This window comes from Embiotoca jacksoni, unplaced genomic scaffold (assembly GCF_022577435.1).
Source record: "Embiotoca jacksoni isolate LCO1_2020_lvr unplaced genomic scaffold, fEmbJac1.0.p SCAF_24, whole genome shotgun sequence".
Lineage (NCBI taxonomy): Eukaryota > Metazoa > Chordata > Actinopteri > Embiotocidae > Embiotoca > Embiotoca jacksoni.
The window spans coordinates 8,198,599-8,212,221 of NW_027185375.1; the positions used below are offsets into that span (position 1 = coordinate 8,198,599).

Sequence of the window (13,623 nt, forward strand, 5' to 3'; positions counted from 1 at the left end):
TGATTCGCTCTCACCGTCTCATCAGCCTCAAACTACGTGTGTGTGTGTGTGTGTGTGTGTGTGTGTGTGTGTGTGTGTGACACTGTCGTTTTGTGCATATCTGTGTTACTGTATAGAAGGGTGTGTGTACATTTCTGAACAGAAAGATGTGTGTGTGTGTGTGTGTGTGTGTGTGTGTGTGTGTGTCTGTCTCTTTGGGTCCTGCGTTGGTCACTTTGTGCCGCTAATGAGTTGGTATACTTTGTCACTGCCAAGCAACCATCTGAATGAGTGATCTATGCACGTGCATGTGCCTGCATGTCTGTGGTATGCATGTGTATACAGGCTGTAGTGGTGTAGTGATGGATGATTGTAAAATTGTGGCCAGCAGTCCAGAAACAAATAAACAATACTTTATTACCGTCGGCGTGATTTACCAAACAACAGAAACCACAACATTTGTATCTGTTCACTGTGTCTCTGTCTTTATATGTTTCAGGGTAAAAAAAAAAAAAAATCCTCTTTTTGACCTCAGAGATCGTTAGTTTATCACAATATCAGAAAATGATGGAGACCATTCTTGGTTTATTACAGCCAACTTTCCTTTTGTTTATCAAAGATTCTTCTGTTATGTTTTCTGATCGTAAAAGGTTGTTCATCCGTTTTAAAATGTTTCAGCTCACACAGGTTAGGTGTTTGATTAATTGGAGGAGAGATTAGAAACTCACTGAAAGAAGCTTTTCTTACAGATGCCGTTACAGCTGTTGCCTCCCCACCATGCAGTCAAAGTTCACACCCCTCTGAGATTTTTTTTTTATTAAAATGATAAACTGCAAACACTGCCCTTAAATAGGGCCCTGGCTTTACTATCACAGCAGGCTGATTGGTGGCTTAAAACTAAACCAGTGACACAAATTATCAGATGGTTGGTTGATTCACCAACGAAACTAGTCGGTGGATTGTCATGAATTAAATAAAACTTTTCATGTCCTCCTCATGATGAATCAAAATAACTTTGTTGATCCCTGAAATGATAATTCCATTTGATTTTACCCTGTGTATTTCCCATTAATGTCGATATTATGGTTTGTGCTAATTTAGCATTTGCCGCTAGTTTAGATTTGGGAAAACAAACACTCGCACGATATCGTGTATATCAAGGGGGAAAAGCCTCATGAGCCTATCTGCTGACCTTATCACCCTGCATACCACCACTCTGACATGTCCCATGCTTTTTATTTTTTCATCATTTTTATTAGGGTCAATTTACTGCAACCACTGTAATTTATGCTCGTAGTTCATCCATGATTGTAAGCAGATGCAGAGTTTTGAACATTCATTTACATGTATTTGCTTCCTGTTTGGTTCTGAACATCATTCTGAATGTCTGTGTCGATCATGGACCATAACCTGTAATTTCACGAAGTTTAACATCCCTCACCAGAATATTGTGTTAAATTACCAGAAGCCACAGGGAATACTTGATCCCCCGCCTTCTCGCATGATGTTAATTCTTGGGGCTTAAGTCTTTTTTTTTTTTTTTTTTTATCCTTTGTGATTTGCATTTAGTGCTGTCTTTAAGCTAAATGAATTTAATCTCACTTAAATTACCTTCAAGAAATTTGCCAGTATTTACAAATTTTGAATGAAAGGTCAATAACTAGGGAGCTGGACTTTGTCCTCTTTTAAAGATATTCAATAATCTATCAAGAAATGATCGGAGATAGCAGGTTTCACACCCACAGTAGCCTCAGTCCAGCAGGGCAGAACACTGTGCATCCACAGTTTTTGTATGAGCAGCTGGGACAAAAAAAATAAAATACAAAATATGTGGTAGAGTCACCCACATATCTTTTTGTCCACAGGCTGAAAGCCGTGAATACATGTAGTGGAGTCTGAGGTGTTCAGCTGGTGTTGGAGAGGGCTGAAATTTGACCTTAACTGACATTTGAATCAACAAAGGCTGCTGTCTGCTGTCACACCAAACATGATGTCGCTTCCCTTCGTAAACTGAGGCTGTCATTTCACAATGGAAGCGTAAACGGAAGCCGCAAAAATGGTGTTCGCAAACAGAGAGGGAAATGGACCCAATTACCGAGTGGCTTGGCAGGCAGCTGAATTTGAGAAGCAACAACATTAATTTCCCATTAATTTCACAGTAGCTCCATTTCCCCGCCAAGATCACAGTGGAAACACACAAACACTTTTAAAGTGTGCATGCTCTTTGAGTCATAAAAAATACAAGCCTCTCACTCAGTCGTTGTAGAAGTAACAAGCTAAGTTTGTCTCATTAATGTAGCTAATTTTTGTCATCATTAGCCCCAGTTCAGCGTACTGCCACTTCTGTCGTTGCATTGAAGCACATTTTTTCTTTCAAGGTAAACTGGCAGCAGAACAGTGTCATTAATGAGCAACAGATGTTTTGTTTTTTTGTTGATTTTTTTTTTAAAGCATCGGAAAATAGCACAGGGATTTAATGAGCAGTTTGGATGTAGATAGCGGGGACTTATCAAGTATGGTTGGAAGCTGATAGTACTCTTTAAATAAACTATAAGTAACCTAGACTACAGGTAAAGTAAAGAAAAGTAAGCTCCTGGCATTTCACTTGATGGCTTCTTTTGCTGCCTCGTTTGAGAATGAGGATACTATTGTAAAGTATAGTGAAGTATAATAACTGTAGTGTAGCTGGAGACACATCCACTCCTACCTGATGTGTTGGACTTCTTTACAAAGAATCAGCTCGCTGTCAGAAGTGTGAAAAGTTTCACATTAGGTTTGTATCTTCGTACATTTAAGCCAACCACATAAACCCAACGACTGGCTCACTCGCATGAAGCACAAGTTATTCGAGATGACTAATTCAGATAAAGGCAGGCTGCCACATAAGCCTCTACAACAATTTCACCATATTGGAAGTGAATATTACTTAATTTCCCTGTTTTCAAAGAACAAAAACGATGAGGATAAAAAAGAGAGTTTAGCTTCAAAGCTGAATTGTCATTTCTAGACACAGAGACTTAATGTCTGTCATTACAACATGTATTTTGTTTTTTAAACCCAAGTCATGAATAAGTCCGCTTCTTTCAAAAGCTTTTATTTCTCTTAACTTCTGTACATGTTCCATGCTTTAGCTTTTTATTCTGAAAAGCATTGCCTTTCAATATTGCTTAATCATCTAAACAAATGTGAGTGGTGACCATGAATTTGATGTCAGTTCACTGTGCTGTGTTGCAGGCATTGCTCTGGAGAAGGTGTTCGACTACAGTGAATATTGGGAGGTAGCCAGAGGTTTGTACGCTCCATTCGACTGCACCGCCACCATGAAATCTGGCAACGCTGACGTCTATGAGAATGAGATACCCGGAGGACAGTACACCAACCTTCACTTCCAGGTATAAAGTAATTCTTGTATTTTTTTTTTTATTTTTTTTTTATGGTTTTGTCAATTTGTCACTGATTGATTTTCAAATCTAAACAAACTGATAAATTGTAACTCCTTAGGATGGAAATGAGGACGTGGTCTGTGCATCTGGCAATATAAGCTTAATGTAAAGTGAGGATTCACTGATGCAGTCACTGTCAATGCAACTCTGTGCACTTGTTTTACTTGAATTTACAGAAATTGACAGTTTCATGGAAATCTGAATTATATTTTTTTTTACAGTGGTGTACAGTCGCACATTAAAACTGCATTCCAGATCTGAATCTATTTTCACCCAACCTTCACAAAGTTTGTACAAAACATCTTTTTAAAAATGTAAAGGTTGTATCTGTTTGTTTAAAGCTACTGAAGATACAAGAAGTGACTAAAAGGAACAGTGCAGTCATCAGTGGCACTGTTTTCACAAATGTTGACTAAAAGTGCTATTCTACCAACTCATTGTATTGTACAGCAGGTTAGGTACAAACAAGAAGCTACAGAATCTACACTTCACACAGTCACACTCCCAGTGAAAAGTGCCGCCGAACTATTCATATCAAGGAGTGTTAAATGTATACACAATGTAGCACATTAGTTTACAATGGAAAGCTGTACCCGCCCACCTGGCCTTTGTTAAATGCAAAAGCTTTGGGTTGCAGTATATTAAATACAGACTTAAAGTTCCTCTTCTAGCATTAACCCCCTGAAGCTCATCTCTGCTCATCAAAATTACATATTTTGCATTATTGTTTTAAGAATAAAATCCATTAATGCTTTAACATGGCTTTGAATTTAAATCTACATCTTTACCTTAATGAAAATAATCCCCACCCACAGCCTGCAAGTTAACAGGATTGGTTCCTCAGAAATGTGACCTATGAAGCCCTGGCTGTCTGAATTTGTGTTTTGGAGGTTGTCAAACTGTCACTGCGGTTCCAAAACAGAAATGCTCATTGCATTGACTGATAATTTCTGGAATGATATGTCGGCTAACAAGGTTAAAAACGTGATTTTATTGAAGGGGGTCTTTTAAATCACAGTGGGACACTGGCTTCCCCAGCTGCTTTTCCTTAAAACAGGGAATGACAACAAATATAATTTTTCACAGTCTTCTGCTTCACTGTGCTTCATTGCAGGCTCACAGCATGGGGCTGGGAGCCAAGTTTAAGGAGGTGAAGAAGGCCTACACTGAAGCCAATAAACTACTGGGAGACCTCATTAAGGTGAGACATGAAGAGATAACAAATGCTCTGGATTTTCATCACCACGTTGGGCTGCTTCAGCTTTAATTTAGTATTACTAGACCCACAATAGTATAAACTGGTACAGGCAAGAGCAGTAGACTTTTTAGAAAATCAGTGGTGCGTCTGATTTATTACCATGTTTGCAGTTACAGATACCAAAGAATTGACTTGGCAGATAAGACTATATTATAAATCTATTCTTATTCACCTAAATATAAGATTATCCTATAATATAGAACCCATAGAAATGGGGAAATAAACAGCTCTGCATCTTACACTGTTGCGTGCACAAAGTCGAGCACGTAGTGCATTCGCAGCTTTGAGGATGTTTCACTTTGCTCAGTTCTTTAAGACATAATATCTAAGACGAATTGAGAGGACTGTTGTGCTGAAAACACAAATGTCACTTTGGCATGTTTTCGATATATTCCTCCTCTGGCATTGCTCACACTGACTGCTTCCACCAAGCTGCCGCTCATTCTTGGCTCGGCTGAGCCAGACGATCCCAGCACTTTGGTGCATCCACTGTTCTCTGCTGACTGAATTCACTTTCAGCCCCTCAGTATATTTGACCTCTCTGTGCCTCCTTTGCCTCTGTGGGTAGTTTTCTAGTTGCGCCCACCTTTTTATAGCTTTTCCCTTTCCTTAACTACACATGTTCACCCTCACCTGGCAAACTGTACCTATTCTGTATTACACGTATTTATCCTGTCACTTACGGGTAGTTTTAACGCCAGCAAGACAGTTTTATTCTTTGTATCACCTACTTTATGTTCATTTGGACAGAAACTCCGGTGGCCTACTGTTGGGTTGGTTTCCAGAATGGCACATTAATCGTATTCATGGAGAGGAGAGCTCTGTGGCCATTTCTGCAGGCAACAGTTTCATTGTAAATTCACCACCTGCCCACTGTTTTGTTTTTCATTATCTTTCATTAATCCCTTTGGTTTTTTTCCCTTCATTATTTACCAACACACCTTAGTAATAGATCTCTCCTTCTTTTACCCTGCTCACACTCACAAATTATTTAATTGGGCCGTTTGCATTCTGTTTCTTTATCAAGCTGCCCTCTCACTTGTCTTTTTCATCTTTTCCTCCGTTGTCATTGCTGCTTTCCACACATTTATTCCCCAGCCATCTTTCTTGTTTTGCTCTCTCTCGTCGTAGACATGCTTCCATGCATTTTCCATTACTCCACCACCTCCTTCACTCCCTTCATGTCTCTCTCTCAATTTTCCCTCTCTGGTCCCCTCTCCTTAATTTTCTTTTTCCCTCTCTGTTTCCCTCATCAATTCTCTCCCCCGACTTCCCCTAGCCTCTCCCCACTCTCTCTATCAATTCAATTAAGACTCGGCGGGCTTCACTGCACAAGCCAATGTTGGCTTAATGCGCCTATGGGTCCTGCTATGCTCTCTGTTGTATCCTGTTAGCTTGACAATGGCTATGTCTCTCACACTGTCGGCTCGTCGATAAGGGAGAAGGAGCGTGCTTGTCAGATACAGACGTAAAGTAGACACAGCAAATCCTGCGCTGGAAGTGAGGAGACCACCCAATGTATATATTCTTACCATGATCACACTCACACACACACACACACACACACACACACACACACATTACTGTAAAGGATAATGAAGGACTTTTTACATCTTAAATGAGCGATTGTTATTTTTCTCCCATGAAAAGGACAAGCAGATCTAATTATTTCAGATAAAAAAAATTTTTTAAAAAGCTTTAGCGTTTAATCATCATCAAAGCATTTGCATTAATGTGATTGTTTCCTTTGCCAAGTCTATTTATGCATGTTTTTCTAGCAGTCGGTGTTGTGTCCTGAATCGAGACATCCACATATTTGTACAGGATGTGTCTGAGCTGACAGAAGTGACTGGTTAAAAATGAAAAGAAAAGCCCACACTTAGGCTCAGTGGCTCCCGCTTAAAACCAGACGACATCAAAAGCAACTCAGGGGACCAAGAGACTTTCATAAAATGCTCATAAGCCAAAACTATTTTATCGTTTCGTATTAATTGCAGATTTGCCGCTCAGTGTAATCATTACATTGCTTGCAAAGCACCCAGTTTAAATCCATGGATCTGATTTACAATTATAAAGGGGTATACAAAATATCCTCGGCCTCCTGAGCGTTCCTCAGCATCAAAGATAATTTGACCTGCCTGCTGAGAAAGTTTGAGATCAGATCAGATCTCTTCTGTTGACCGTGCAGCGGTCCTGAAGTTTGTATGTACAGTGGCTGAGGGACATGGTTAGTGAAAGTGGTTTTGGAAGCAACTCTGCTCACTGGTGCTGGTGGTGGAAGTTGATCTGTTTTTACTGCATTATGTAAAACTGCATTAAAAGACAGCATGTATTGATCTGGGAGTGGGGAGTGTGGGCTTTTGGTCAAACTACTGCATGTGTGAATAAGGCTGTTAAATGTACATTAATCACCAAAGAAATTTAGATGAGGAGTTGCAGAAGTGATAAGAACTATCAGGATGATTTCCTCCAGTGGTTTCACTGGGAGTATAGTGTGAATTGAATGTCTGTCTATATTATAGAGGGCCTGACTTCATTTTGCAGAATCCTTTTAAGGATAAGATTAATTGTACTTCGGTGATGCTTAGTCATTGTAATCATTTTGTAGTGTTTTAAAGACCAGCTTGAAATAGCCCTTACAGAAAAAACACAAATTTCACATGTTCAAAAACTCGTGATCACATGACACTTGCGATTGTGAACATGTCAAACATATATTTTGCATTTGGGAAACAAGTGGTTTTGGAACATTTTCATGGTGTAATGTGTGAAGCCCATGTAGATTCTCAGGTGAAAACCTTTCCACATATTTTCCCCATGTTAATATATGTGACACGTGGTAAAAATGTGTCTTATTTGGTGATCACATTGTGTCCAATGTGGGAAAACATGGAAAATGTGTTTTTTCTGTGGAAGAGACTTTATTTTTGCAGTTTATATATTTAAATATCCTTTAATTTATTTTCATCTCCAGTATTATATTTTGTTATTAGAATTGTTATATATTAATTATACAAAACATTCTGTATATTAGATAGAGCAGGGGTGGGTGTGAGTATTGAGGGGAGTAGTCCTGGGATGCCAGGACTGCTGTTGAGCCTTGCCGAGGTGTCGTGGGCCGAACTCGACGAAACACCAGTGAAGGGAGGTGCCCACTTGATGACCCAAGTGAGAGACTGCACACGCTCACCTTGTTGCTGAGGCTTTGGTATAGGTGGGTTCTACTTTGGTGTATGACCAGAACATTCATAGTGTACGGATTGAATCCTACGTATTGAGTCAGTTGACCCTTGCGGTGTTATTGCGCATTAATTTGGCCCTTTGTGTTTACTGTAAAACGAATAAAATGAGTAATCTCCATTTAAAATGGATGTGTGGTCGTATGTAAAGCTGTTCGGTGAAAGAAGGGACTGTTACACTGAAAAATGAACCTCACAGAAGGAACACTGAATACAAAACCTCAGTAACATGTCGTTATATATGCTGCACCCTTTGGTTAATGCAAGTCTCTCCCCCTCCCCCTCTTATCATCCTCCCGGTCACGTAGTGCTGCCCTTGCACAGACCACACTGTTGTAATATCATCTGAGCTGTAGGACACCAAAGCTGACAAACCTTGTTTTTTGCCAGAAGATTATATAAATAAGCCATCTTCTCAGGTTTTAGAGCTACTAATTATTAATTCTTGCTGGAGGGCATATTTGCTGAAGCAACAAAGAAAATCAAGCAAAACATACATGAATAGATGGCCACAGGTGCTGTTTTAATAATGTAATCTGACAAATCTGAGCAGGCAATAAGCATCTCTGTGGTGTGTGCAGGTCTCATTTTTAAGGAAGCAAGCTATCTGCCCCATCCAGGAAATTACAGGAGAGATTAATTGATTCATTAAAGTGACATTGACTGCTGGAGCTGAAGTTTCCCTTTCCTTTTATTTCTTTGCGTTTATCCTGCCCTCGTTTTTCTGTTTTCTTCTTTTCTTTCTCGCTCAACTTCGTCTGTCCTAACATGAGCTTGTCACCATTCGGAGGACAAGTTGTATATGTATTTGTGAGAGTGTTCTGTCTTCCTCCCTAACCTCACTGACTCTGTCACTTTCCTTTTGCAATTACAAGCACGTATTCACTCACCTCCACACTCTGGAAACACAGTCTCTTATACTTGGAGGTGGAGCACCTCCTTGTATTGCCTGTGGGGCTGCAGATGTCTGCTGCTCCTGTCTGTTTGCCTCTGTCTCTCCTCCCCTTGGTTAATCTGTCCATCCCTTTATTTCTGCCTCTCACTGTTCCCCCTCACTCTCTTCATCACCCTGCCTGCCGTGTCTCCCCGCTCTCCCCCTCTCCACTTTCATTTTGTCTCATCTCCTCCTTCATCACTCCTTCGCACCCTCTCTCATTTCGATTAGACTTCCTTCATGTATCTCTAATCTTTCTACCATTTCTTCCCTCCTCCTTTCTGTCTCTGAGCCTCTCATTATCCCTCCTCTCTGCTGTCTCCTCCTCTCCTGACAGGTACCATTCTTCACTCTGCTCCTGGCTTGGCTTACTAGCATTATAGTGTGTGTCTGTTGTATTTGCCTTCTGTGTCTCATACACACACACACACACACACACACACACACACACACACACACACACACACACACACACACACGCACACACACACACACACACACACACCCTAGCACACAGATGCACACACACACTGCTCTGGATTATATAATCCTTTGCCCATGAGGGAAGTTCAGGTTTAGATAGAGTTGTATTGCAAAATAAATTTGAGCAAAGCACACAGACACATGACACAGGCATACAAGCACACACACAAAAAAAAATCCCTGACACACACACACACACACACACACACACACACACACACACACACACACTACAGCGCCACTGTACCAGGTTTCTGCTGCCAGGAGTGTGGAGTCGTGCAGGGCCACTTAGAGAGAGTTGTACATTAGTGAAAGTGAGAAAGATGGACAGAAGGCGGAGGAAGAGCGGTGTGAGAGAGAAGGAACGTGGAGGTGGATGAGGTTGGAGCGGGTCCTGTGTGTCAGGTGTAATAATAAGAGCCTTGGATTGGACTAATCTGCATTCATTTCTGATGACATACGTTTGTGGAAGTGAGGACGTTAGGCAGTTTAATCGTTTTATTCCTACAGACATGAAGTGGCTTCAGATATTCTTGAAGACGGTAAAATATTTGTTGATAAATGATAAATGACCATTTATTTAGATACAGATACCATGATACCAATGAACTTTAATAACCTCCCAGACGGCCTAACCTTTGATCTGGACGTAATTTTAATGTGTTCAAGACTTTTGTTTATAACTAAGGACATTACCGTTGTTCTCAGTTTTTGTTTACATACTTTGAATAGAGGATATTTAAGGTAACACTAAAAATGTTGTATGCAATTGCATACTAAATATACAGTTGTATACAACTTTAAATCTCAGGCGACATTTCTGTTCGCAGCATTCTCATAAATTAACTCCACTATTAATTTTACACTTAATACTGCAGCGCACGTCTCAGCATTTTCCTGTTTTCACAATAATTTATCGTGTTGAGATAGAAGACCTTTTTTCTGACACCACTCTGTGTCCAATTATTCATCTTCAAGGCAAAACAAGTGTATTTGTATAGTACATTTTCAACAACAAGGCAATTCAAAGTGCTTTCCACAAAACATTAAAGGTATCAAGAAATATGTGAGTGCAACATGAGACCAAAAAAAAGCATTTAGTTATAAATGAAAAGGAGTTAAATAGAAAATAAAACATAAGCGGTCAGGAGTAAAAGTTAGAGTGGTGTGTGAGAAATTATTTGATTTATTAAAATGCAAACAGAGAAGTCTTCAGCCCTGTTTTAAAATAAGTGAGAGTCGCAGCACACCTGCAGGTCTCTGTGAGTTTGTTCCAGATATGTGGAGCATTAAAACAGAACACTGCTTCTCTGTGTTTGGTGTGAATTCTGGGGACAGAAAGCAGATCCGTCCCTGAGGGGTCTGATGCTTCAACGTATAGGAGCAGAGGAGAGATGTATTGTGGCCCCAAACCAGCAGCAGCGTGAAATCAATGCTTTGACAGACAGGAAGCCACAACTTCACCACAACAGCCAAAGATCAAACACATACAGTATTTTGTCTGTCAACTCAAATCTAATGGTTTGGTTTTTCTGATTAAAAAAATGACCTTGTGTGGCTGTCGACCTTTAGTCTTGCTCGCCAACAAACGAGATGAATGTGTGTTTTGTTCAGAGTTTCTTATAGCCGAACTTCACATACAACGAAACTCCATTCTTCACAATGTTTTCTGAAGTTAAAAGATAATAATGTGAATGACAAGCATCAGGACACAGTCGTATCAGTTAGACTGAGAGACATCAGCCGTGAAGAGTTAAGAATCTGAGCTCAACTTCACACAGGAACAGAGGAAATCAGATATTTCAAACCCGATTGGGATGTGATTTACCTCAGTCCTCGTCTAAAAATATAGAAAAGATCACATCACACGGTCTATAGCTCATCCCCAGCTGAAAATAAGATTTCCTTTTCCTGCGTGTGAAGCACCCAGAGAGAGTTGGAGGTGGGTGATTCATCAGCGGAGATTGATAATGAGAGTAAAACTCCTGATGTCACGGTGGATCAAGGAAAAAGACATATTTGGCAGACAGACTGGAGGAAAGGAGGGATGGGAGCCGCACTAAGTTGATTCATGAAGAAAGAGTAAAAAAAAAGTCAACTTCATGGCTTTTAGTGTGAAGACAGAAGGTGGTGCTCAGGACAGTGAGAAAGGGATGGGGTAATAGGGGAGAGTTCATGAAGATGGATAGTAAAGGGAGGAGTAACAATTCTTAACTTTGCAGTGAAAAAGATGAGAAAAATGGACTCCAGAGACAGAAAGACAGAGGAAACAATGGAAACCAGAGAGCAGGGTGAAGGCAGACTACGACTGCACAGTCATGCTGCTTTCTTGTGTTTTAGATAGATTTTGAGTAACTCAGCAGTGAGCTTTTGTTCCACAGCTATACCAAGTTAATGGCCTCTCCGGGGGATTCCAGCAGCCCATTCAAATCTCTTAAGCTTTTCTGTAAACAGTCATTCTGTAAAAGCAATGTATCATTATCTCCTCTATTCACAAACCCAATCAAACTGAGCTTTAGGTGTTGTGGCAGGGAAGTGCACGCTTGTTTCAATCAGCGAGAAGCGTTTCTTTCTTGTATCTTGCTGGGAAAGCACTGATTTGCTTGCGCGGCTCCTTTGAAAATTGTCCCAGTGGTTGTGGACTTATACAGACGTCCTGGGCTGCTGTTAAAAGACACAGCTTCTCATCGGGACTCTGCTTGCAGTGACACCGTTTTCAAACAGAGTTGCACAGTGGGAGGAGCTTTTTCAGATACCTTCGGTCTCCATATTTGTGTGTCACTTTACGAAAGAACTTTTAAGAGCACAGCAGGACTTTTATTATTTGTACACAGAATACAGAATATGCTTCACGCACAGTTATTTGTGTCATTAATACTGCTGAGTTTGCAGTGGTGGCATTTTCCATCTGGAACAGGTTAGGATGAGGTGACGGGTAGTCTTGTCATCTCTAAAGACAAAAGACATTAAACACACACATGCAAGTTGGACTGTGGTTGTTGAAACACTAAAGGGATCCCAAGAGATCAGCTTGACTGACAAGCACCCAAATCCCAGGAGACTGCAGTAATCCCAGAGAGATCTGTGAGCTTCTTGTCTCCTTCCATGTGGGGTCGTATTTCTAAGAAATAGGTATCAAGCTCCTTGTTGAGGAATCCTTTGGGGGAACATCAACTTCATCTATATTTGTTCAGAGAGCACTAATAGCCACGAAAATAGGCATCTTATAGAGTGTGGGCCCTCACTTTGTTCTCTCTAAACCTTCAGCTGCTAGTGCTTAGGTTTACAGCATGTCAAAGTTTAAAACAGGAGCCTGGCCGGTGGTTGCATCTTGAGGTGAGAGAATGGTCATATTTTTGATCCGCTGGCTTAATGTAGAAGAAAATCTGCAGCACTAAGTTTCTGTTTATGACACAAAAAGCTGATTGGTTATATTGATTAACCCTTTCCCCCCTGAAATGGTCCAAGTTCCAGATGGAAGTCAACAGGAAGCGTAAAATCTGTCTGCAATCATTCCAACAGCAGAGTAATGTCAGCAATTGATATTTGCATCAGTGTCCTTTTCGCAGTCAAAAAAGACTCCACTTATCTCCATTATGCTAATAGGGATCGCTATTACCATAATGATATGCCCATTATAAATAATAAAAGAACGAATACATGTGATTTTAATGAATGTTTTTTTTTCTGAGCTCTTGTTCTTCAGTTTCAGGTTTGTTCTGTTTCCACAGAGAAGATCTGTGTAGTTTAGTTCATGGCTGCCAAATCAAATGATTAAAGAGACTGTATAGAAGTAAACAGCTTTTCATTTCTCTTCTCTCCGGGTCACTTAATCTTTGCAGACAGCATCTTCATTAAAACAAAGACTCTGTCACCACTTCTCTTTGGCTGAAATCATTTGTGAACGTGCCGTCCTACCTGTTTACCGCTGACAGGAAACCACACAGCAGGACTTTACAGAGAAAAATGGTGCCGCCTGACAGCTTTGCAGAAAGGAAGATTAAACCATTACACCTAAAAAAAAAAAAACTGCAGTATGATCCTGAATATACTCTGTGCGAGTTTTGTCTGTGAAATTATGTTTTGTCAGATTAAGAGGCCAGCGGTCACGTAGCAGAGAGGAATAATAGCACCTCTCCTTGTCCTAAGCAAATTGAGATATCATCTGTGTGTAGAGGCCCGACTCTTATATTTGCTCCATCTCGGGGGGGAAATGAAATATCGTAGTGTATTACACTGTACTAGTATTAGCTCTTCTTTTCATTTGATAAAGAATTTAACAGAAGA

General features: G+C 40.3%; 1 protein-coding gene across 1 annotated transcript in view; it reads left to right on the top strand.

The window, feature by feature from the left end:
• pcxb (pyruvate carboxylase b) overlaps nt 1-13,623 on the top strand; it is a 283,978-nt gene that overhangs the window by 246,469 nt on the left and 23,886 nt on the right. The window contains exons 20-21 of the mRNA XM_069159292.1: nt 3,214-3,371; nt 4,537-4,623. Coding sequence (XP_069015393.1) covers nt 3,214-3,371; nt 4,537-4,623 — 245 coding nt within the window. The remainder of the gene's footprint in view (nt 1-3,213; nt 3,372-4,536; nt 4,624-13,623) is intronic.